General features: G+C 40.1%; 1 protein-coding gene across 2 annotated transcripts; it reads right to left on the bottom strand.

The window, feature by feature from the left end:
• Positions 1–1,719: 1,719 nt before the first annotated feature.
• Positions 1,720–27,277, bottom strand: LOC136439594 (apoptosis inhibitor 5-like). 2 transcript variants are annotated; one of them, XM_066435032.1, is made up of 15 exons: positions 27,101–27,277; positions 22,934–23,095; positions 21,897–21,996; positions 19,771–19,836; positions 19,502–19,644; positions 17,302–17,442; positions 16,088–16,153; positions 14,965–15,153; positions 10,773–10,963; positions 6,640–6,733; positions 6,073–6,129; positions 5,282–5,344; positions 4,650–4,672; positions 4,166–4,320; positions 1,720–3,173 (listed from the first exon to the last, which is right to left on the bottom strand). In XM_066435032.1, exons 1-15 carry the CDS (start codon positions 27,167–27,169, stop codon positions 3,094–3,096), a joined length of 1,599 nt encoding a protein of 532 aa, XP_066291129.1. In that variant the 5' UTR covers positions 27,170–27,277; the 3' UTR covers positions 1,720–3,093. The 2 variants fall into 2 exon arrangements, with proteins under 2 accessions (XP_066291129.1, XP_066291131.1); XM_066435034.1 differs by having other exon boundaries at positions 4,178–4,320.
• Positions 27,278–27,455: the final 178 nt, after the last annotated feature.

Here is a 27,455-nt window from a genome sequence, read left to right as displayed (position 1 = left end):
TTCGTTTTTCATGAAGCAAATTTAATTATGTGCCCCCGAACAGAACACTTAAATGACTCCCACACAAGGTGTGGATTTGCAGAATTGACATTGAAAAGAAATAACTCTGTTCTATATGCCGATGTTTCGTTTATTAAAATTCTTATCATTTAACAGATCTTGGTTAAGTCTCCAAAAACCCTGACGACTAGTGTACTGGCTCCCGTCCTTGTGTTGTTCATGTCGTGTCGTACTGAAGCTATGTACAATTGATAAGGTTCAATTAAAATCCACGCCTTCATTAACAAAACTTTTCTGATGGTGTTTTCCGACATAAATGTATTGCTCTATATTCCTCTGTGTGTGTATATTCGCAAAGGCTCATATTCCTAAACTGATTGTGTATCCTTTCTTTAGAAACGTTTTTGTAATGGTGGTATGTAGACAGAGTGAGCTGGAATCTTCTGACCGCTCATGCGTCGCAAGACGTGGGAGCTTCTAAAGGCCCCCTCTCACTGAGCTGCGGCACTGCGGCGGTAGCATGATACTTGTTGGTCCATACACCGCTGGAAGAGTCCATTCTTGTATGAGGGGGACATTTTCAAAAATTCAAGTTTGGGCTTGGTTGATTATCAAAAAGGTCCAGAAGGTCCAGGTTTTTTGGTGGTGTTTTTTGAAGGGTCCAGTATGAATATGGGTGCCTGGAAGAGCCCATCCTCTCATAGGTTTTCAAATTAGGAGAGATCCATTTCAGACTGGTCTACAATTCAATTCTTAATTCAAATACCAACATTATATTGCTGACATACAATAAATGTTAGCCTGGACAGCATTGATGTTTACAATGGTCATTACATGGTCTTACTTTATAATAGTTAAACGTTACTTTGGAATGCTCCATTTTTGCAAAGGGGTGAACAGTCGCTTTGTGCAAGGGGAGGGAAATGGACGATACATGTTGTATTTGCTCATGCAAATGTTGCCTTTCTAGTTTTATTTGTTTTTCCTCTTTTTCCGCTGGAAGGTGGCCACATGGCGCCATATCTCTTATGCCTTGTCCACGGAGTTACCTCCTTGACTCTTCTTAAACATTGCAGAAAACATCTCAGTACACCCATGTGCATTGTATATGGTAATGTCATCCTAGTTACTCAAAATGTCTTAAAAACGAGTGGACAGAGCCAAATGTGTAACCCATGGGACAAAATATCAGGTCTTCCTTTAAGATTATTGAATGTGATTGTATCTTCTGTATCTTTCCCTGACAGGTGTTCATTGCAAACAATGATGAAAACGTGAAGATGCATTTGCATCAAAGAACTGTGCCAGTGGAACCTATTATCATCCTCGACTTGAATGTTTCTCCTTCCAGTGCTCTGCATCACAGATTAGAGAGACTTACACAAAAAAGTAGTCTACAGAAACACTAGAGTAGACTAGCCCCCTGCTGCAGTGATTACACAAACATTAGACCCAAGGGTTTCGTACCTTTGTCAAATGATGACAATTTTTGTATGCAATATGGTTTCTTTTTTAAATTTAAATAACACAAGTTGTTCTAAGCATGTGTTATTTTAGGGAGGTAGCCAAGTGTTGTGTAAGCTCTGTGTGCCTGCAAAGGGTAATTGATTTATCTAGATCAACATCTAGTACATATACATGTATTTATTTAGGATACTTTATACAAATGTCTATGTTTATTGAATAATACTCGTCACAAACAAGCACTTCACAAGCCAATTTTGCACACAAAGGAAACTTTATTTCAATGCTAGTATCTGTCACAGTGGTACATTCAGAAAATGAGATGTCCATATACAAGGATTTTGAACAAACCTAACAAGCCCCAGGTGTTTTAAAAACTTGCTTGTTGCCAAGATGCAGCCTTTTCCTGTAACTTACGAGAACTGCAGCACAATGTACACCATGAATGCCATTGGTGGGTCTGTCTACATGTACAGTAGATTCTGGCCTGGTGTGTGTGTTTATGTGCATGAATGCTTGAGTATGTGTGTATCTGTCTGTGAAGTCTATCAAACAGCTGTATACATTTGAGATTCAAATGGACCTAAACAACAAACCAAGACTGACAGATGTCTTCTGACCTTTTGCCTCCATAACATAGATATTCATCATGACTATTAACAACATGAGTCACTGAACTAGTTTTTCCTTGAATGTATGTGCTGATAACATCCCAATATGAATTCAACCTGCTTCTGTGGATGTTCACAATGTATTGATGGTACTGGGTACAAAATATGAAATTCTTGAAATGACATGAATAATTAGAAACTACTGGAGCATACCAGGACTAAACAGGAAACAGACTACCAGTCTACAGAATGTCAATGAATGCAACACTTTTCTACAGTTTAGTATGTACCACAGTATCTGGAGGCAAAGTCTTGAGGCAGCTGTCCATCTTCATTGCTACCTTGTCCCCCTAACAACCTAGAGGCCAAGGGACTACTAGGTAGGTAGGTGCAGTATCTTTTCCTAACAGGCTCTAACTACAACCAAGTCTCTAATAATCACAAGAACATTTCAACATATCACACCTAAGGTACACACTATCGACTAAAACGTACATCTAGATTTCAGCCATTCCTGGTCAAGGATCAGGGAGAGGGAAGTCCATGCTGCATCCTCGACACTATCACCCCCCCCCCCTCACACTATCCTGGGTAAGAGTAGATGAAGTCGTGGCTACTCACCTTTCAATAACACATGAGGAGGTCAGTCATAACATCAATGAATAAAATTAAGATGATGGAACACTCCGTGACTGCAGACAACATGATGACCAATAATATTGAAAAGTCAACTTTTGTTCTCCTTCTGTATACAGAGCCATCTCCACATCTGGCACTTAAGTCACAAAGTAGTCACGGTGAACCGAGAAATTGCCTCAAAATCTCACTGCTCTTTTGGACAAAGACCTACAAGTAATACAAGAGGCAGTGAAAGCACAAAGTCTAAATGCAATATATAAAACCACATAAAAAGTCACTTGTACAACAACGTTCCATCTGCAGCTACAGCCTACTCTTACATTGGTCCCCTTACTACTGAACGTGGTAGCCTGCATGTTTCACCATCTACAGAAGGTTTTCAATACTGGCCCCGCCCAAGCCCCTGGCCTCGTCCTCTCCAGCCACCTCTTCTCTGTCCAAAGCCCCACTGGTTGGCATCTAAGAGACCAAAGTACATGCTTTATATGTAATTATGATGTAACAATGTCCACAATTTTGAACAAATTTAGATAGATTGGACAAGTATACCATTCACTTAAAGCCCCTTCAAACCAGTTACATTTTCAAAGTCCATACAGTATACAACTTCACCCTGACCAATCAACCTCTTTGAAACTCAGATTTAAATCAGCCAGTGGAAATGATAGAAGCTCATCGCAAAAAACAGTTTCTGCTACTTTTCTTTAAGCGTTAAATCGAGGTCAGCTTCTATCATTTCCAAAGTGCCAAAATTGTCAATCTGAAAACATCTTTCAAAAGATGGCACCTTCAAGCATCTCACTGGCGAGTTTGTTTTGCCAGATTTAGTCGTTAAAGCAAGCTAGGAAGCAATTTGTTGGGTCATGGCTGATTCGAATCTGAGTTTTGAAGAGGTCGATTGGTTGGGGTGACCATGATGCAATGGAATAGTCAAGCAGAAAAAAAGGTTATGCTTATAATATAAGGCCCCTGTGCTAATATCTCAAAACTTAGATCAATATTCAAAAGGGTATGTAATGTTATTTTCAATCAAATAATGTCAGAATGGTCAAATTAATGCAATTTTGTTTTGCATCCAAATCAACAAATGTAGCCTGCATCCAAATCAACAAGTGAAGCCTGCATCCAAATCAACAAGTAGCTTTTCTGGTTGTTTTTCTTCAAATTCGTATCAGAAAAAAAGTGAGCAAATTTTTCAGGGCTACCAAATGGTACAACTAAATCTGGTCATATAAAAGACCAATATCATAGCCCCAACCATCTCTATCAAAACATAGAATGCAAAATAAAAAACACAAAAATGCAACCATTGGATGGACATGCAGCCACTCTCTTATTGGCTGAACCTCTAACCACCATACTATCATTGGTTAAACAGCAAACTGTACATGTACTGGGCAGTCAGGATCGGTCTATTTTTGGGACTGTCAGATGATATTACATGTACTTACTGAACTCCCCACCTGTAGGAGCCCTGCCAACCCGCTCACTGTACTTGCCCCCTGGTGGATGGTACAGGGAGCGCTCATTGTGCTTGGGGCGGGAAGCCATTCTTTTAGCAGGGACAGTTTCCTGCACAGAGGTTGCGCTGCCTGCTCTCTTTGTTCTGTATGGATACAAGTCCGAAGAAATGAATATCCCAGTATATGGGTTTATTCTTATGGGTTTATTCTTATACACTTTTAAGTGCATACATGTAAGTCTCCTTGTATGTACATGTAACAACAACAAGGGTGGTCAAAAACAAACTCCTCATGGCATCACAAATCCAATGTACTTACTTTCATTGTTTCAATGACATTCTGTTTTCTATGAAGCTTGCACCCAGTCTGGTTATTAAGAGAAATTCTGTTGTAATGTAAAGTCAGATCTCCAGGGTACAACCAGCTTCCCAAAGTAGTCAGTAATATGATGATGGTGGTAGAGTGTACTTACCCCTCACTGTCAGCTGATGGTTTCTGCGAGACAAAACATAATCATATCATATTACTTCTGTTATTCAGAGTTTGAACATCTGACTAGTTACAAATGTAATACTTGACACTTACTTAAAGTAAAACTTTATACTTTTACTTATAACCTAAAGTATATCTGGAAATGCGTGCAGTTGTTTTATATTCAGGATTTCGGTGTGACCAACAAAACCATGGCACTGTGAATAAGCGTTTCCATGATTGTACTGATGCTGTGCTACAGAATTGTTTGAAACAGCAAAAAACATACTTTCCCCTCATACTACGGGTAGCATAAGTAAGTGTTATATCAAAGGTTGTATTATTTTTTTATGCTTACAGAATATACTGTATACTAGTGCACAAAATATAGTACTTTTATGTACATAACCTACAAAAATATTTAGATGTGTACCAGTGCACCCAGAGTCAAAAATTAGGTGCAAAAAAGAGCATATACACATGTATACACCCAGCATTTCCAGCCCTGAAACATATCATGAACAAAAAACACATAAAAAGCAGTTATGATAACATTTTACTTTGTTTAGAGTGGTGTGGGTTCACAAAACACAAAACATTCTGAGTGTGGTTCTGAAGACAACGTGTACTTACCGTGGTTGGTTTCCAGGACAGGCCTACAGTACTTTTGTATGATGGTGGGTTGTGAAACAGATCCTAGGAAGATCAATCAAAATTAAAGTAAGTTACCAAAAATCATAAGTAATTAAGACAACCATGCCATAATTAGCTGGTAAAGTGGAAAAATTGCACCCCCAAAAATCCTTCTTGGGCTACTTTCAATCGGGCAGGTTTGTGACCTGTGTGCCCAGGTTTGGTCACTAGCAAAACATGACAGAGTCAGTCTATCAAATCTAGAAGTCATACATACATGTAGCCATAGAAAGATGAAAACACATGTTTATCTAAAAACAAAATTTCAATCCTTGTTATTGATATTGACAACCATTTTGAAGATATTATCATATTGCCAGGCTGTGGGGACCAATCACAAGCCTCTATTCCTATAATTGATAATACTGCCATAACATTGTAAGCATGGGTAAAGGAAGAAGAAAGCTGTATTCATATCAACCATTAATCCACAGTTGTAAGAATGATGGGAATCTGACTTTTTAACAATGTCAGCATTAATCTAAATTGGCTTCTATTACTTTGGTCGCTCTGTGGTTCCTTTGGTGGTTACAGATCACTGGCCAGACTTTATGTCACAGTAACGCCTCTTTGATTAGGGCAGTACTGGTCATTAACGGTGATTAAACATTGTCAGACAGCACAGTACAACTATATTGTACAATGTACACATTAATAGAAGATTTAAGCAATGATAATGATGATGAATATTTCAGTGGCTCTACCTTTTGTAAATTTCAGACCTAGCTCACCTTGATAAGTACATTGATGTTGGAGGTTGTTCTCAGTGCTACCACCTTGATTTTGTTCTGTGGTAGAAAAGAAATCATTGTACCATGTCAATCCATTTGCTTGTTTGTTTGTTTGTTTAGAACCTTGTAGTGCCTAGTAGCACATACAGACAGCATGTTTCCTTGGTGTTTCAGTAGCAGGGTACATTTTTACAGGAAGTGGTTCCTTCCCCTTTAAACTTTATTTAAGTGCATGAGGCATCTCCTTGAACGAAGGATCCCCATTTTATGTCCCTCCAATAAATATGTGCGCAGTCTCAACCGGTCTCCCTGTTACCAACTAATTGGACCAAGGAGTTGGACTATGAGGCTGCTACCAGCTGAGCTATGGGGATATCTCTGTACTATGTCACTACAATAAGCATTATGAGGCAACAACCCATTGCCCATATAGAATCATCACCTTCCTACAGTATTTCATTAATTTTCAAGAAATTAAATTGGTGTGACTTGTACTAAGTGAGTGAGTGAGGAGTTCATAAAATGATTTCACAACAGCAACAGTGTAACAATGGATGAGGTCCATACCTCTGCAGTTTTCAGTTCTTCCCCAGTTTTCCCCTGTAGAGCAAGACGGAGCTGTTTGATGTACACCTGAAGGCCTCTGGCAAAAAACTGCAGCCTAGACAAGGAAAAAACAATGTAGTTTCAAGTGTCATCTGGCTCACATTGAGAAAGTTGACAATGTGCAATGCCAGATAGGAAAGTGTACTGCAGTCAGGGCTGTCTCCAGGACCCGTCCCTCTATCCCAGGACAGAAATTTGCTTGTTGGGATGGACAAAAAAGTTTTAAAAACCTCATCCATCCAAAAATACTGAACATGCATGACGTGAAATTGATGAAACACATTTTGTAAGCTTAAAATCAACATCTACTAACACAATTCCACCACCGTACATACTTCTGCCACCCTGATAAGATATGTGTACGTCCAAACAGATCTTCAACTCAACGTCCCCCAGTATACATGTATATAATGCACTCCAGTACATCTAAACTGTGCATCCCTGGGGGTGCAACACTAGTAGACATCTCTCAAACCAGCTGTTTTTCAAAGTGGCGGATTAATGTAATCCGGTGAATTAATGTTGAGGTAGGAAACAGGCATGCCGCAGCAATATAAAAAAAAAAGAAATTACAAAAAAATAACCATCTGATTTGTTAAATATCTAGCCCTATTTTCGTGTTCTGGTGCAATTTCCCACAAGATGTTACATTTTTAACCGCAAACTAAGGGCAAAGTTGCAGTTTCCAACATCCTGATTCGGTGTCCTTACCTTTTTGGAACAGCCTGGCCAATCAGCCCCCCGCCCATTTCGGCTATTCCCTAACTCCCCTAACTGCTCTGCGTGTCAGATAGCGTGTTTGCAGAGGTCAATGACCTGTATGTCACTGTAAGTGCTCAGGTGATGGGAAAAATAATGGTGATTTGGGGTCTTTTTACGATCAGTAAATGCCAATTTCACGAATACAACCCCTACGACATGATTTTAAAGGCAAAACTGTGACAAAACTGCTATGATAGGGCAGAAAAAGGAATGCTGTTCTGAGGTTTACCACCTGAACTTGCCTCTCATGGCAGGCTGATGCATTATGATGCTGTAAAAATGTGAGATGGCCCACAGAAGGAGGTTCTCATTAAATTATCTTAAAGAAGATCACCAAAAAATAATTTCAAAAGATATAAAAAAGGCTGCCGTGTATTGAACAAAATCACTATAATGAACCTTTTACAACAAGAGTTCCACGACCTCATATCTCCATGAACAATTCTATTCATGCAAATGACTTACACATTTGCATAATATATGCTTGGTCATAAACACCTTTTTTAACTTACACATGTTGCAATATTAACAGGCCTATAATTTTCCAATTAGATGAATTATGGTGTTTTTGCATTAATTATACAAATTAGGAATTTATTTGCATAATTGGTATCTGTTGATGCTCCACTTTCCATAAACTACATATGTTACATGCATTTGAGTCTGATAATGGAAAACACTGCAAATATAGATATTCCTCATTAGCTATGCAAATTAAGTCCCAATTAGCATAATTTGCATATCATTGTATACATCTCTATCTAAGCTACCTGCATACTAAATATCATGGAAATCCGTTGTTCCTTTGTTCAGTTATTCTCATTAGAAGATTTTCACAAAAACGCCCCTGCAGTTCAAGAGGAAGCTGATAGGGGCCCAAACCTACACCACTTCTTTATTACATCACAAGCTATCTGCCACTCAAAAATCAAGACCACAGCACGTCCAGGTCAAAAGCTACAAAAATTGAAGTTCTGCTGCAGTACCAAGGTCACATACCAGGGGGCCCAAAATCGACCTTGAACTTCGACTTCACAACACCTGCCCACATACCAAATATCATCGTAATCCATCCAGAGGTTCTTGAGTTATGCTGACTACAATAGTCCGGAAACACAACCACACACACACACAAACACGCCAAAAACAAGAGTTCCACGACCTCATATCTAAAAAAAAAACTATTCTGTTTATGCAAATGACTTACACATTTACATAATATATGCTTGTTCATAAACACCTTCATCTAACTTAGACATAATGCAATATTGTCAGTCCTATCATTTTCCACTAGGTTGAATTCTGGCACTTTTGCATAAATTATGCAAATTAGGAATTTATTTGCATAATTGGTATCTGCTGATGCTCCACTTGCCATAAACTACATATGTTACATGTATTTGAGTCTTATAATGGAAAACACTGCATATATAGATTTTTCTCATTAGTTATGCAAATGAAGTGTCGATTAGCATAATTTGCACATAACTGTGTACATCTCTGTATAAGCTACCTGCATACTAAATATCATGGAAATCCGTCGTCCTTTTGTTCAGTTATTCTCCTTAGAAGATTTTCACAATAACGCCACTGCAGTTCCAGAGCAAGCTGCTAGGGGGCCCCAAACCTACACCACTTCTTTATTACTTCACAAGCTATCTGCCACCCAAAAATCAAGACCACAGCATGTCCAGGTCAAAATATACAAAAACGGAAGTTCTGCTGCAGTACCAAGGTCACATACCAGGAGGCCCAAAATCAACCTTGAATTTCGGCTTCACAACACCCACCCACATACTAAATATCATCGTAATCCATCCAGAGGTTCTTGAGTTATGCTGCCTACAATAGTCCGGAAACACAAACACACACACACACAAACACGCCAAAAACAATATCTCCATTTTTCATGGAGATAAAAATATTAGCATTGTACAGCGTATCATTAGGGAGGAGGAACAACTTTTGTAAAAGAGAGGAGTGGCACTCTAATGTTTCATGCTATCATCATGACTGTCATCATGAAATTTTGCATAAATTATAGTCTTGTAGAAAGAATAAGGTGTATAGAGCGGCGCCCATCTCAGTTTCATAGCCCTGGGCCACACTGTAGTGCAATCACTGCAGCAGGGGGCTAGTCTACTGGCAGTGGAGTCTGTCTAACTTCCATACTGTTTCAGTATGTATCATTTTTATAAAGTCTTTGGTACAGAAACTGATCAACGTAGGAGCAAGGAGTACACTTATCCCCTGGATTTGTGACTTCTTTTGTTAAAACACAGCGACATCAGAGAGTCTGCTACGAGGGTCAACTATCCGATCGAAACTCTCATGTGGTCAGTCCCACAAGGCACACTCTTGGCTTCACTGATCTTCCTGGTCGTGTTTGATGACGCTATGAGAAATGCAGCATCTGAACGATGGAAATAGTTGGCTGAGTCATGGAGATGTACCACACCGTCGACAATGCAGAATCTGATGGAGTTAGACTGTTTTAATGACTGGTCAAAGAACAAACATATGCTGCTTAATCTGGACAAATGTAAAACCATGGTTGTTTGCTTTATGAAGTGCCCACCACCTGACTGACCACTATTCAGACTGTAAGGCTGGAGAGGGTTCAAAAGAGGGCGCTTCGAACAATCCTCGGTGTTCGGTACACAGACTACCCAACGGCACTAGGTAACACAGGCCTAAAGACACTTCATGAACGGCGTGTAGACTTGTGTGTAAAGTTTGCCAATAACTATTGACCCAGATCTGCTCCCTCCGAGGATGGAAGATGGTAATAGAATGACCACCAGAAACTCTGACAAATTCAGATCTATTAAGTATAAGACAGATATAGAGACTCGCCCATCCCATATATGATAAGGTTAATGAACCATGGCATATGATGCAGTGTTTATATGTCATCTGTCATAGAAGTCTCAGAAGAACATGTTCTGTAAACTTCTTATTGTGTATCTCCTCGTCACCAAATAGGTCCATCAATGTATGCTCATATTACATTTTAATGCGTAACAGATTTTAATGTGCATCAAAACTTTTATCAAAGTGTATCAAGACTCGTCAGTGATATGTATTTCAGCCTCGCTGAGGCAGCGATGTATTGACAAAATAAACCATTCATCATCTAAATCATGACTTGGTGCGCCTCTTATCCAGACATGTCCTACCCGGGCACAAACTCAGGCCTTCTGGCTCCTCATAATTTGAACCAGACATGGTAAGTGACAGAGGCGCAGACGACTACACCACAGGGACATGCCCTCTTGTAGAAAGGTACTTGGAGAAAAAAACAAGAGCCATACATAACACTATTAATTCACCTTGTACGAAAGTCCTTCAGTCTGTCAGCATTGTCCTCGGCTGTGAGGAAGTCTGGTGTTTTGCGAGCTACCTGGTGAAATGCAAACATCAAGCACTCCACATAGCTGAACTGTAGCTGGGGTTCAGCACCACTCTGCACCGACCCATTCTCTTCATTCTCAACTTCTGCTGGAGGGACCGGCATATATTCCTGGGAAAAATTCAGCAAAGCAATCAACTATCAATTTTGATATGACAGTATAAGAGACTTTTTGTCTACATTATATAAGACAGATACATGTAAGTATCTATGATACAAATCTGCATCACTACATGTGCATCTAGTCCTGTACTCTTCATAATCTGCCTTAAAATGAGTGTGTAAATCAAGATCATAATTTCTAAAAAAAAATATCAATACCAATTGTCTTTAGCATATATTGTGCCCAAAGAGTGTACTACATGTACAACTGTTGAGTTTTTGCAAAATTCAGTTGCACTTTCGGCCTCTTTACATTAAATCTATAATGTCTGTAAGTTAGTGTAAGCTTGATATATAGAAGTGGTATTGGTTAGGTGCTGTAGTCACTATTACATAAACTTGCACACAATGTTGCTTAGGTATATCTTATATTATACAAGATAAATATGGGCACAATGGCTTTTTCACACGCCGGTTGTGAATGCTTCCATGGGTTTTGTTTGCCGTAACCGTTTGCATTTTGGCATCCTTCAAAACATGCCTATGACTTATTATCTGGCCTGACAGTATTGTGCATTCCACAGCTTTACCCTCTAACCGCCATCCAACCACCCTGCCCCACATCTAGCACCCTGCCCCACATCTAGCACCCTGCCCCACATCTAGCACCCTGCCCCACATCTAGCACCCTGCCCCACATCTAGCACCCTGTCTCACATCTAGCACCCTGCCCCACATCTACCACCCTGCCCCACATCTACCACCCTGCCCCATATCTAGCACCCTGCCTCACATCTAGCACAGACATTTTTTACTCTGATATCCAAACAATGGCTTTTGTTGCTTTTAGAATACTGTAATTCTTAAAATTTTGGAATGGTTTTATGTTTTCATGCTGACCACTTCAATGTAAACTTAAAACCACCACAAAAACCTTTGTTTCCATTACAGCGTGCGAAATACTTTTTCGAGCCAGGTTGCCCGGAGTGCAACCTGGGGAGAAAGCTAGGTTGCCCATTGGAATTTTAGGTTGTCCTACCTAATAGACACAATTCACTGATTTTCTAGAATTAAGTAAGTACCGTTACACAGCCTTTTACAGTATTTCTTCAAGGCATTTTTCTTTCAAAATAAAAATTGAATGATATAAATTTAAAAAAACGCAAGCCACAATAAACTTATAACATTCACATGTAACATGGCTATTTCCTTTTCAACACCCAATTGCTTTATTTTTGTAGACCATTTGCTTTATCTCTTGTTTCAAGAGTTAGTACTAGTACATTTCATTGTACACTTTTCTTATCCCCCACATAAAGGTACCTCTACTCTTAGAATAAAAGCACCTCACTGGGTAACATCCATTACCATAATACCGCCACGTTTACTGCAGTTTCTAAAGTGATACTAATTTAGCAAGGGAGCAACTCATTATTTTTTCCTGGTTACATGTCGATGTTATAGCTTACCTTTGCCACTTATGCTGTGTATGTTTTTTTGTCTCTCTTGATCTCCTAAAAACGAAATATCGCAATCGTAAGATGTTGCGGAAATGCACCGAAAACGGGCGTGCGCACGGAAGGGGGTTCCATAATACCGCCAGGAAGAAACTCCGCAATTATCTCCCCATTTTTCACCATTATACATCAGCTGTTGTTCCTTTCTTTCGGGGTAGTGCGTGCCCTAAATAAACTACGATGTCCGGGGATAAAAAAAATCATTCGAAAACGGATGTTAACTGTTGCGAATTTTGATTTACTGTAGCCCGTCACAACTGCTATCACGTAAAACTTACGTCTGGCGTTCTACTATGGTTCAGTTCACATAATGGCGGCTTCGTTTTCAGTGTAACGGTCGTATTAATTGTTGGTCTTATCAAAAAATTTAAGATCGTCAAGATCGCAACTACTCCCGCGTGCCCACCACCCCTCGTAATTGATATCTTGAGGGTTAAAGTTGACACGGCAGGTCTACTATGCCACTGGGCGTGAATCAGGAGCAGCTCTCTCGTGAGGCCCGGCGGCGGCAATGTTGGATCCAGTTATGGAATAATCCCAAGTGTGCCATACAAATAAAGACATTTTCTTTAGCTATTTGTCACAGAAGAATTATTGGTTCCTGAGTAAATCTTTATTACTAATTTTCGTCTCCCATGCTAATACAAATGGTATCGACGTACGCGTGGGGTCCCCAGTTACAGCGGAGGGGTGCAAATTGTTGGAACCGCGGTTTGGGACCGAACAATAGAAGGGTTCATAATCCTACTATAAACTGTTGCTCCTTGGTGAAAAATTCATCTATAGATATCATGCATATAGTGTGATGCATGTAGATGCAAAACATTTCTCAGTGCTTTGTAGAAATTACATCCGCCCCTGCAAACTATTGGTTTCGCCGAGATTTTCGCGGGAATTTTCCTGTTACGCAATACGGGGGAGGAGCCAGTCTCGGGCGAAAAAAAATGAAAATGGCGACGTTCTATTTTGCGCCAGGTCAACCGCAGTTACGGCGATTAAACAACCGTTCTTGACGATAGATCACACTTTGACACGAGTTGAAGGCCAGTAAAAGAAACTTTATTTTGCTGTTGTTTAAATAATCGTCTCGAGCTTGAAGCACGTGCGATTATTATATGCAAATCCAGCGAACAACGTGCGATGGCGTGATGATATGTTCTTCCCACAACGCGCTCGCCTGTCATGATAAGGGATCAAAAGCATTTGACCTCGTTTCTCTTGAATGCCTCGTTATTGAGGCCTTTCTTAGAGTGTGTTAAATACCTTGAAGTCTGAAGTGTGCATACCTCGGAAATCACTGTTGCTGCACGAGTAGATCTCTTAAAATTGATCACTTTTTAGATTTGGCGGTATTATGATTAGTGGCGGTATTTTGGTAATGGATGTTATATTTTCAAAGTCTAATTAGAGAACCCCAAGATTAAAATTACCTATCGGAAAATTGACAGGTAAATGATCAAGAATTCAACTTTACAATATGTAATAATCACTTTGTCTAGATATAATAGTCTATCTCATTGTCCATTTCCTATCTTACTGTAAAAATATTTTTATAAACTTTGTTTATTACATAAGGCCATGTTTATTTGATTATACATGTATGGATGGCATCCTCTGGGGACCCCAAAACTGATGCGAGCGTGCGAATAAAAAATTGTTTGGCAAAAAACAAAGTTCATCCTGAAATCTATGTGGTCAGGAAGGTTGAACAAAATCAAACACCGGTATACTGAAATATAGATTCTTAATTTCTGTTCTTTCTTTGACTTTGGAATTTACTTTGGCATTCTACGACATTAGTATCCATCTTCTGAAACATTAAAAAAAAAATTTACAGCATTTATTTTGTCATTTTGCAGCTGCTCTTTACGATTCACAGTATGGCCCAAAACTTTTTATTTGAAACGGACAAAAATTGATGCGCAAGCAGATGTCATTCATATAATCAAATCAACACTAATCATTGTTAAAAAGTAAAGAAGAATTAAAAGAAAATCCAGCTTAGTAGCGTGGCCCATTCACCACTTCCGCAAATTTTTAAAACAACAACAGCGCTAGCAACACTTATACTTCGTCCATAGAAATACAATAGTGGCTCTGCCCTCTGCCCATACTTGCTGATACTGCAGATTGTAGAGCATTACTCTCGCAAATTCTCGCAATATTCAATGATACAGTTGTTGAATCCAACTGCATTGAATCCAACTGCTTATTTACGTTTTTCGAATGACAGCCGAGCTCTCTTTCTGACAGATCTTTGTTATTCCAGGCACATTAAAACAAGTTCACTATAGATGCAAAAGAGTGCAAGGTTTTGATAACTTGTTTGGTTGGGGGTCGATTTCTGTGCTTTGGTTGAAGGTTTAGGAGAGTGAGAGCATATGTGTATGCATGTGTATGAGCTCCACAATCAGGAAACATGTTTAACTTTGGTGTTATTGGTGTCATAAACACTTCTAATAAAATAGAAATGATAAAATCTAGGAGCCTCACAAGAAGACAGGTGTACAGGTTGGCCAGACAAGTGCTGTCCACATCCCCACAGTAGGGAGACATCTCTGCCAGCAACTTCAACACTTCCAGTTGAACATCTCGCTCTTCTACAGAGGACGTCACTGAAGTCAGACATGGAAGAACCGACACGCAAACATACGCAACAAACTTGGTCGACTGGACATTTCTCTGGAAAATAAAGAACATTGAATGTAATTTGTTTGTTTTGTTTGTTTGAACCTTTGTTTATTCATGATAAGCTCAAATCGGCACACAGGCCATTAAACATATTGTTCTACTGTGGATGGTCAAAATATAAAAGATCGATATTAAAGATTCTAGTTAAAAATTTCTCCTGATGATGCACCGAAATCATCATTTTTTTCTTACAAGCTAACAACAAAACAGTCCCTGATAATAAAAAGTCAAATAAACTTGTTTCTCCTTTCTCAGCTATTGTTATAGAGTGGATAATGGTTTTTATTCCCTAAAAAGCTCCATCAACATTTTTGGTAGGGCAGTGTACATGTATAACAGCTGACAAAATGTTGGCATTTGCTGTGGAAATTCAGCAGCGTTGGACAGAAATGGTCAAACAAGCCGCTAATAGTGGCTTTCCACCAGAATCATTGAATTACCTGGATAATGGTGCCCCTTTACCAGATCTTAAAGAGTTGCCAGGGAGAGGCTGATTAACCAAGAACAAAATATCCTCACGAAAGATGCAGTTTCAGACTAGAAGGCCCACAAATGACGGGCATCTTACATATAGCAACACCTACCCACATACATGTACCTAAGATCAAGCGTGGTAACTATTTCAAACCCATGTCCACAAAAAAACATATCATTGAAAACATAATCTTTGTTTCACAGATGTAGCAAACAAGACATATTGGAAATTTAAAGCTTTGGGCATCAAAAAATTACAGAAGACTCAGTAACAGATAGAAATAGGAAACTCATCCTGATGTGCGCTGTCGTCTTTCATTGTACAATGTAGAATGATCCTACATGTACATTGCTTATCATCATGTAAAGTGCCAGGCTTTCAGGGCATATCATGCTTCTCCCATCTGCTAACTGAGTCTTTCATCGTTATGTAAATAATTTTTCTACTTACAGAAAACAGGGGCATCGCCTGTCTTACACAGTCCATCAGCCTGTCTACACAGTTACTATCATCTGCCTGTAAAACATAGCAAACATGAGTAATTACATGACATGGAAATTTGAAGTGCACAAAACATTACCCACACCAGACAGTTTTACCTGCAACACTCATTTGCTTTCCTTTCTATTCCATCCATAAACAATTGAGGATGTTCCTAGTACATGTAATATCTAACTAGTAATGCGCTGTAGAACACATTTTTCTATGACAAATTCAAGATACACTGTCACTATGGTCTGCTACTCGCCACGTTTAGTGTGACTGTTGTTCTCATGGACTGGTACAGGAACTATGGGAGCTAAGGAAGCTCGCAATGAACTGGATAAAGTGGTGAGATTTGAAGAAAGACTGTAGACAGGTGTACAGAAGAAAGACTGCAGGGCATTCAGACCATTGCAGCTGAACACAGTGGACTACTGCAACTAGTGCTGCCAGGTTAGGTGCAGGTAGACATCAGAAATACTTAGGCCACACCAATTCTATTTGTTGCTTTTCGGATTGTTTGAGAGAAAAATTGGAGCAACAGGGCGGAAAAAAATTTTTTGCAAATAGTCTGCGGTAAAGATAAGGGTTCACATAACATAAAGAGAATTATTCAAGTTTCAGCTTTGTATGGCTCATCTTATGCAATGAACCCCTTTCTTTGATCTAGTACTATAATTCCAGTAACAAAATTACCTTTTGCCATGTAATATATGGATTGATATTGAGAAATAGTTTTAATAAATGAAAAATTACAACTTATGATCAATGTGACCACAGTTTTTAGTGCAGACCTTTATCATCTTATTTGGTGGCTATTGAGTATTACAACTGAACAAATAGTAAAATTGTGAGTAAAAATTTGTGAATGGGACTAGTGACCCAATTCTTTTTTTTCTCAAAATGGTAAAAATAGGTCAGGCTATTCGGAGAAGCAACAAATAAAATTGGTGTGGCCTTACAAGCTCCTATTTTACCTGCACTATAAATCTGTTCAGGCCTCTTACTGTTTTATAGCTGTCTTGTATGCACAGCATGAATACTCATTACAATGTACTACAATACACCCGATTTCATACAAAGAATCAACTTGGTAAACTAAAGAAAGTTTGAAGAAATATAGATTTCATAACTTTTCCACCAAAACAAGCTCTAAATTCCCACTAAGGATGTACCCTGACCTGGAATGGTTTGGACAGCTCTGCCTGCTCCACCACTAAGTCCACCAGCTGCTGCCGCCCACTGACCGTCTGCAGGGACTGCAGTTTGGCCAGGACGTGCATGAAGGTCACAAACTCATCCCGGGTCACGTCAGCAAGAACCTGTACAACCAACAGGTCATGATCAGGGCTGCAACTTCAGCACATCAAGGAGTGAAGAGTGCATACCTAGTCAATGCTTTGGTGACCGTGTAAAAAGAATTGTTTAATTTAAAGTCAAGTCCAGTAGAATGTGTTCCGTTTTTTCTGAATCCTAAAACTTTAGTATATTGGCAACTCGATATTGAACTATGCAGCAGTTGCATTATATAGGCACCAATATGCTGACAACCCCCTAAGTACCCTCCAGATAATGATAGACTATAGCCAGGTGTTACATCTTTTAATGTGGACATCCATTGGAAGAACCATCTGTACTCTCATCTCCTAAATAAACATACCCCCCCCCGGAATAAACATACCCCCCCCAGACAAATCTTCAAAATCTAATAAACATACCCCCCAGAATAAACATACCCCACCCCCCGAAAAATTACAAAATTGACAGGTAAACTGCGTCCAAGCTACTGCTGTCCAAGGGAAAGAAGATGATAAACAGGTAGGTTCTTTTTATTCATTCATGCCTGATAACCATTCATATAAATATTGAACAGAATAAGTGTACATATCTGTACATTGTTGAAATTACAATCTTCCTTGTTGCTTGGAAATATACAATGGTAATGTTGAAAAAATTGGGCATAGATTTCCCGCTACAACCTCTTACCAGGGGCTAACTGTGCTTTCAAAGTCAACAAGTGAAAATGTACATGAAACATGCTTTTTCTACTTGGAACTAGCAGCAATTCATCAAAGAAAATTGTTGTATATCATTTATAATATACTGAATCAAATATATAATTAGCCTGGATGCCAGACCCCCAAACTCTAAAATATCTATCAAAACAGATATTTTAGACTTTGGGGGTCTGGCATCCAGGCTAATATATAATCAACATACATGTAGCTTGGTGACTTGTACCCAATCATATTTTCTCAAGATTACCCCAATTAAAACAAATATTAACACCCCTCCCCAAAAAGAGGGGGTTATGTTCATAAAATTTTGCTCCATAGGATCGAAAACAAAGTTTTTGTGAGACGCTCGGGGTTCCTGCGGCAGTCCCCACAATATTGAACAGAGCTCGACTGTAAAAGTAGCTCAGCGTCTCAGACCGCACATACTAAGAAGTTCCCGATTACATGTTGACACTAGAAAACGCTTTATTGGGAAAATCTTCTGGATATTTTTGAAATCAAACCCTCTGAAAATATAAAACTGCCTTCTATGTCTATCGAATTATTCTTCCGCTGAACTGCCGACAGCGTACTTGAAATATAAAATCACATGCTCGGGAATTCTTCCCAGTACACCGATGCGATGGCATGTTGTTTTCTGATCAGCGTGCTTTGGTTTACGATGTAAACAAAGACTGTCAAAGTTAATTGTTAATATGAAAATTGTATTTTGAAATGTCCATGTGGCGTTGTATTTACCCCAAATAACAACGTTTACTTTGTCGTGGCATCGCGAGATCAACCGAATATTACGAGTACCGCCAAGATTTCACAAACGATGGGTCGTGAGTGGCAGGGGAATCCACGCCTCTCGGCCGAAAAATAGCGAATTGCGAGCCAAAATACTGGGGAAATATGGGCAGAAAAACCTTAACTTTTAATTTTGGGGGGATCCCTGGTTAGCTACGCCACATTTTTCAAAAAATTGATAAACATACTGTCCGAAATACGAACGTACTGGGTGGATTTCGAGGCTGAAAAAAATAAACGTACCGGTATGTTTATTCGGGAAATGAGAGTAGTTGACTTCCCCCTTAAGCAATGATTTACCAAGTTGATGAAACTATTCACAGAATTACGTACTCAATTTTCAATTACGAATAACTTGACTTCACCTACTTGACATTTTTTTGTCAGTTGCGTTGACTGTGACGGAATTTCTGGCAGTTCTGAACAAAGGTTTTTGCAGCCTTTCATTATTTTGTTCCGGATATTTTTATTGTACCTACTCTGTGTAATACATGAGACCAGAACAAGTCTATGTCTGTGGGGTGCTATCTGTTTATCCACTGGTACTACACTGAGTGCTACATTACCTAATTACCTTCTTTGTCTCCGAGAGCAAGAACTCCTCAGCCTCCTTGGTTAGCAAGTCAAGTGGAAGTTTATTACTTAAAAATTTGATGGCACATTCCCGAACTGCCTCCTCTCCTTGGAGAATCTGGGAGAAAAGTCCATTCAAGGTGCCTGCAACATCAATTCAAGACATGTGTGATCAATGAACATCAACTGAAAATAAACTTGATGACTGGAAAACATAGTTGGCACAGCAAAGCAGTAAGATTTTCTAAGAAAGTAAATGGCAAAGCTTACCCATTGCATTTACTTTGAACAATGCAATCAGTGCGGTGGTAACTACACTCAGCTCACTAGGATCCTCTGGAAAAAAAAACAACGTTTTCATTTCATTTGTCAAATTGTCATTAAATGGGATTGAATGACCACTTCATTTATTACTAACGTTACAAGAATGAATAAACTTGAGTTTACAATCTTCCCATTGTTTTGAAGACTTTTCACAACTTGTATTTTCTATTCTGTTGGAATCATTACTAACCATGAAGACTAGCATGCCAGCTCATCTGGTTTGGTAGATGACATAAATCAAATTCAAACTTTTGATATCTCCACTCCCAATAATCATCATGCAAATTTTCAGCTACATCTTACTAGTAAGCCTTCTTCTTATACAGTAAATGGCTTTGAGTTTTCAAATTTGTAATGTAATTTTCTGCTTTTCATTATGCTTTGTTAGCATTTGTGCATATTCATCATAACAGGTGTCTCCTATACATCATAATAGACTGATCCTGTCGAACACCATATCAAAGACATAGAACCCCCTGTTCTATTTCGAACACCTCCGTCAAAAACAGCGCTTGCAGGACAGAAATGGCACGTGTAAAGCAAGGTACGTATATCTGTGACAGGTTTTCCATGACAATGGCTGCATGCATGCTCAGGACAAAAACGAAGCGAAAAAGAAAACAACTCAAGAGGAGGGAGCTTCTTCCACATTCCAACTACTACGAAGTCCGCTAGTTCAGAGTTCTGTCTCTTCTGTATTTGTGTGGAAACTGAAAACTTGAAAGTGGAAAGGGTATTAGTAACGGTAAAAGAAGAGCATTTCAATTCTTTATTACAAAATATCATGCAGCTTTAAGGGGGGACCCCCTAGTTTATTTTGGGTCTTCGAGTTTGCACATCCTCAAGTCTAGCGATTGTCTCTTCCAGGAAATACTTCTGAGCCAAAAGAACTGTGTATGGGAATGAAGAATATCCTTCTGGCTACAAGAAAACCCGAGTTTCGGTTTCTTTAACCTCTGTAATCTTAATTAATATTAGAGGGAAAAAGTATTTTTCCGTCAAAAATGAGGCGCAAAATTGGGCATTTTCGCGTGGAACTAAACACATCACCAGAATTTTTGACAGGACTTTTAGTGTCAGAAAGAGAAAACTCCAAGGTATAAAGAAGCCAATTATTAAGAAAATCCTACCACTTAGATTTTCACAATAAGCCAACACTCGAGGCAGTTTACCTTCAATGCGGACGGTTATCCGGAAATAAGGTTCGGGTCCGAAATCAATTTTCACCAAAAACACACCGATACTTACGCTTTTCAGCTGTGTTGGTATTTAATGTCAGCTCGCAGCAAATCATGAGAAATGTGAACTCAAACCTCGACACTCGAATCCCATTCGCCACTTTTTTGTCGCGGACTACCACGGACCCCTGTCGCAGAAGAACTGATGCGTGCATCGATAATGCATGCAGCCAACACAGAGGGGAACCCACCACAGATATATGTATCTTGCTTTGCACGTGCATCAGCTGCTTGTCAGCAACAGGGCACACCTGCCCACCAACAAGGTAATGCTATGGGGCGCCTCCCGCTTCCGCATTGACCGAAAACATTACGCTCTCACAGCAACTACATCCACCCCTTTGTCAAACAAATCTAATTAATGGATGTAGCATTCAACAAAGATGTAATCGCCTCTTTATTTGGCCCGTTCTGAAAGAGTTTTAGAGCAAGGAAAGCTCAACAGAAGTCAGTCCCCATTGTTGTCAGCTGAGTGGCTGCGGTCATTCTTGTCCGTCAACGGCTGTTTTTGACGGAGGTGTTCGAAATTGAACAGGGGTTGGTTTCTTATTACACAATGTATTGTATGTAGTCCTTAGACAAGGGGGTAAGCAGTCAGAAGACAGAACAAAAATGTTCCTGGAGTAGCACGCAAACACAAAACCACCATATAAATTTCAACATTTACAGAAGTATATCCCACAGTATACCCTGACCTGACCAAGAATCTATGAGTCAGAATCGAGTAGGTCAGATGTACATTATACTTAAGAAGTCAAATGATTGGACAATTCATATAACCTGAGTGGCTGATGTTGGATCAGATATTTGAATTTTTGATGATGTGCTATTCACCTGTCTGGAGCAGTTGAGTCAGAACGTCTGAAATCCGTATCAAGTGATCAGTGTTGGTTTTGCAGAAGTTTGGCAGCTCCTTGATGGCCTGTCTGCGGATCTATAAGTACAACAATAATCAAAATTCATCAGTGATAAGAAAGTTCCTTCAGACCCTTGTAGTGCCTAATGGCACATACATGTAGGGCAGCAAGTTTCCTTGTTGTGTCAGTAGCAGGGCAGTGTTTCTACCAGAGGGTTGAAGGTCCGGTGCAAGCTTTCTAGGAGGGTCTGGGGCATGCCCCTGGAAAATTCTGATGTTTTGAACCCTCTTAAACGCTATTTTCTGCATTCTAAGAGGCAAATGATTGTAGAGTAAAGGTAATATATTTACTGCGTCCACATTAATGCAGAGAAGTGCCAGTGGAATTTTCCACCACGCATGATTTAATTTCATTTCAATACTGCAAAAACTAACCCTGGGCAGTAGGCCAAGGGACCAAGCCACCCGCTGCGAGCTCCGGAAATGCCCCCCTCAGCACTGGATGGTACTTCCGGTCGTCCTTTGAAAGCTTCAAAACTAAATGTTCTGAATTGACCCGTCAAAAACTATGAAGATTAATAAAAATTTGGCCAAAATCAAGTCCAAATGTCCACAACAATATTTTCTACGCATGTACCACAGCATTCCACCTTAGAGGGGCAAAATGTACCACCAAAGATTACAAGTATACCTACATGTATATTGCAATATAGGCTCACACCAACCTGAGCCTCACTTTGGTGCATGACCCCGAGCTGACCCCAGGAATTCAAAATGGCAGCCGTGATTGGCAAGAGGTTTATTCAAATCCCAAGTTAACTGGGGTGTGCCCCTTTAAGAAAGACACGTACAGCCCCAACCGAGATGCCCTTCCCAGGATTGAACCGGGTCTCCCAGTTAGCAACTAATTGGAATCAGGACCTCAACTGTAAGGCTGCTACCAGTCAAGCTACAGGGACATCCCTACAAATTAGTACAATCATACCACATGACAGTAAATCATATATGTACATACTGAACTATCCTCATCCTCACACAGGTCCAGCTGTGCATCAAGAGACTTCTCACTCAGGCTGGGGAAATACTTGAAGAAACGTGGGATGAACTGAGCAGCCAGACGCTTCACATTATTTTCACCCTTCACTGCACTCAGGATTTCCAGGTATTCTGCCTCATGCTGTAAAGAAACAAGAACACAACTTGAACTATCAACTTAAGTTCCTGTAAATTGTTTAACTACTTTAGTTTAAGTTCACATAATATATTTGAAGAAAACAAATCATTGACATATTTGATATTTAATGCCCCTCAGTTTGGACAGAGCAAATTCTGAGCTGCAAGGGAACTAGAGGGTTCGGGGGCATGCTAACTTAAACTATTTTGAGTTAGTTTCTCACCCCCCTGGAATGGCTTGGAATCTAAATTTTGCAACGCTGCTGTCTGCTGATGACCTGATGAAACTCACTGTGTTGAACTTGAACACTGTTGACGTTGTTCTAGCCATACATGACCAACATTCAGACACAACTTGTTGATGTATGAAATCATGGGCCATAGGCAAAACAACTGTCCAACTATCAGTTTAACCGTTAGGATTTTCCACGATACTGGATTGCCATAAGTTGGTGTGCTATGAGAATGTGTTTCATCTTTTAGAGCTAGTTGGAAAGATTAGGTAATAGGAGCTTGTTAAAAAGTTACAAACATGTCTGCCTCTAACTTTTATTCAGAATGCGCATCACAAACACTTCATTTAACTTACGAGTCATAATGTCAATGTCTGGATGGGGATAGTACTCGATGGGGAAACGTCTGGATCCTGATACCGTGGCGTTACTCTTCCTCTTAGAAATAATTCCTACAGGTATTGAAACGTATGACTTCTTTCTTTATTCAAATATCAAACACTTACAGACAAAACATGTCTGGATGGCGATGATGTTTACAATAAAATAGAGAACACCTATATACAATATACAACATATCAATATATACATCCAAACGTTCATCACTGATATAACAAGTGCCCATTATTGCACATTAGGTTTTACTGATTGTTATACAAACTGATTGCCTGATGTAGAAAAGAGTTCTGTAATCTTTTGGTTCCTGCTGGGGGGATGGAGATGTTGTGTTTGTTCCTGAGTGACCGTCCAGTAGCTGCGGATCTACAGGGGGGGGGCCGAGATCGTGTAGGGGGTGGTCATCTTGGAGCATTTGTTTGAAGAGTTTGACAGCGGCATCCTCATGCCTAGACTTGAGGGTGGGTGGTTCAGGCACATCACGGCGGCCTGCTCGGCTGATGATGTGAATAGCTCTCCGTTGGACTTGCTCTAGTTGACGTTCCTGTTCCTTGCAGCACCCAACAAGGAGGACATGCCCGTATTCAAGAACTGGGCATACAAGGGACAGGTAAACTACGACTAAGTCAGAAACGCTGGTCCCTTGCTTGGACAGAAGCCTCAGGTAGTGCAGTCTGGGTAATGCTTTTGTCACAGTAGAGGTGACTTGTTCTTGGAGTGTAAGGTTCTTGTCAAGGATGAAACCAAGACCTTTTGCATCTAGTCTACCCACGGTACGCATACACCCCCAAGGGTTAGCCTTGGTGGGCTGGGAACAGATCTACAGAGACAGATTTGTAGCAGTTGACTTTTCTTCCCGTTCAGCAACATGTTGTTGGAGTCTGCCCATGTGTCGAGGTGAGAAGTCTCTTCCTCAAGTGTTTTGTCTTTGATGGCTTGAAGCACAGAAAGGGTTCTAAGACATGGAGACATCGTCCGCATAGCCCACTTTCATGGTGACTAGACGTACTGCTGTTCTTGAGCTCATAAAGAGCAGAAAAAGGTACGGGGACAGAACACCACCTTGTGGTACACCTGATGTTGGCTCCTTCCAGGGGCTGACCACACCTCTGCCTACAACCCTCTGATGCCGACCGCTAAGGTAACTGTGTATCCATGTTACCATGCGTGGACTGGCCTGGATATCGATTTCCAAATGAGTGGCACTGTGCCAGTGTTTCCGCCAGACGGCGACTGAGAGGCCGTCCACTTGGGGAGGGCCGTACCGCGAAAATTAATTGACCGTACCGCGAAAATTAATTGACTGTACCGCAAAAATTAATTGACCAGGAAAAGTAACTGAATGTTGTGATCAGAAAAGACTTTGTTAATTTTTCAAAATCAATTTGTTACGAAGGTCGCTATAATACTGCTTCAATCGTCACAAAACGAAGGTCGCTTTAATACTGCTTCAATCGTCACAAAATGCGATCTATATTGACCAGAAACGCTTGAAGTGTAAAGGGGTTTTCCCGCCCTGCGTAGAGGCTGAAATGCACGGGCGAAATTATTGTTTTGTTTACGTTTTTCCTTGTTTTCTTCGATGACTTTCTTCGATTGAGTCTTGAAAAACGGGTTTTAAATGAGATCACCGTATGCCAAAGGCACCGACATCGATTCTTCGCAAGCTTAACAATAGCAACAAAGAAAAGAGTGTGAATGTCCAACGATATAGAGCGTCCCCACGCCCGCAGTAACAAAGAAAAACAAAAAAATTATGCCGACCTCTCGTATTTTTTTCCCGATTTCTCGGCATTTAGTTTGTCTTTTTTTAAAGAGGACGGCCTATGTCTGAGTTCAGGCCGTCCAAAGCGACATAAGGCTGTCATTTGACGGGAAGACGCCCCTATGGCGGAAACACTGCACTGTGCCATTCTCATATGAAGCATTGAACATTTGAGTTATGACGGGTGCAAGGTTTCCAGCATGTTCTTTAAGGATCCAGCTGGGGATATCGCCTGGGCCACTTGCCTTCCTTGGATTGATGGCCTTCAGTAGGACTTTTATCTCCCCGATGGAACACAGGTGAGGACACTTGTCAGCGAACGGGAGTGCGAAGATGCAGAGAGACTGACTTGGACACCATGCTTCAGAGAAGTGTTGACCAATTCTTTCTGCTGAGAGCTCATCGGTGAAGGCAGAGCCCACATTGTCACGTGATCTTCCAAGCTCCCTGTTGATGCATTCCCACCATTTGCGAGGGGCTTCGCCTCTAAGTTGTTGGATAGAGTTCCGGTAATACATGTACCAATTTTTCGCTTGACGTACTTTGGTGCTCCCTTTGTTCCTGAGGGTTTTCCACTTTGGCGACTTTCCATGTCGATGGAATTCTGTCTGTCTTTTTCCGATGGCTCTTTTCACTCCCTCCACTTTCACTTCTAGTACTAGTACAGTAGAAACCGCTTATTTGCAATGCCTATTTGTCAGCGCAATTTTCCCGATTACCCGGCTTTGCCGATTATGAGATGTTGCTCAAACCCACGTACGGTCGGGGAGCGGGGGGGGGGGGTGGGGGTGTGGTCAGGAAATCAAACCCTAAATCCAACTTGCCCTGACAATTAGCTAACAAGTCCCCCTAGCTAGGTTTTATACAGGTTTCCAGCAAAGACTACGAGGATGCACTATGGACATATAGTATTCTATACATGTAACGTTACATGCTAACAGGATATTTGCTTTGATTCTAGGGGCGAGTCTAAATACAAATATAGACTTGGTAGTAATTAGTTAGTAGGGTGAGTTGGATCATATAACCTCCTTGGTTGGATTTAGGGCAAGTTGACCTGATATCCTGATTGAGTACTTCGTTGGCTTGAACGTGGTTACTGAATGAAGTTCAGTTTGCTGACAAAAATTATGAGGACGCCCATATCTTTCGCTTCTGTGATTAGGTGATTTGTGCATTTGTGATGGGGGTTTCTTCCACCAAGGTGTATGTATGTTTTACATTTTCAGACCCATGGTCTTATGCTACATGCTTACAGCATTACCTAGACACACCTATAGTATAGGTGTATAACTTTGCACTTGAATGGATTGAATCTCATTATCCTACTAGGTGCATTACTTTGCACTTGAATGCATTTTCAGATCTCATTTGCATTTTGACTGACCATTTATCATAACCTCCTTGCATTTATGTAGTATTGCTAAGTCAGCTTGTAGCCAAGTAGCGTGAGACTTTTCCTCACAAATGACATGTATACTGAATGATTTCTGTTCGAGCGACCGTCGACCAAACAAACTCACTCACTGCAATCCTGTAGTGCAAAATTCAGCAGTCAGTATTTTACAATAGAGTAGAGTTTGTAACTGTTATAGTTTATCCCAGCGTAACTCACCTGTGTTGCCTGATCCTTGGCATCAGCAAGTACCCCAAAGTTTTTGTACAGCCGTTCAACACTTGCCATATTGTTTCTAAATGCACAAATTTGGTGAACAAATCGAAATATATCACAAACGAGTTGATGAAAACCACACTATCTTACATTTCACCCAGCATGCAGTTGGATCAAGCTTGAACCAAGTATAATTGGGGGGAAGTTTTAAAACCTGCAAATTTTAAATTCTATATATATCATAGAATGTAAAACTATAAAAGAAAAGTGAATCAGAATATCATATAATTTGTATGAATCACTTTTCTTTAGTAATACTGTAATTTTTTGGTTGCATAGTTATGAAGCGCCCAAATGT

This window comes from Branchiostoma lanceolatum, chromosome 8 (assembly GCF_035083965.1).
Source record: "Branchiostoma lanceolatum isolate klBraLanc5 chromosome 8, klBraLanc5.hap2, whole genome shotgun sequence".
Classification (NCBI taxonomy): Eukaryota; Metazoa; Chordata; class Leptocardii; order Amphioxiformes; family Branchiostomatidae; genus Branchiostoma; species Branchiostoma lanceolatum.
This window is presented reverse-complemented; position numbering and strand designations above follow the sequence as displayed.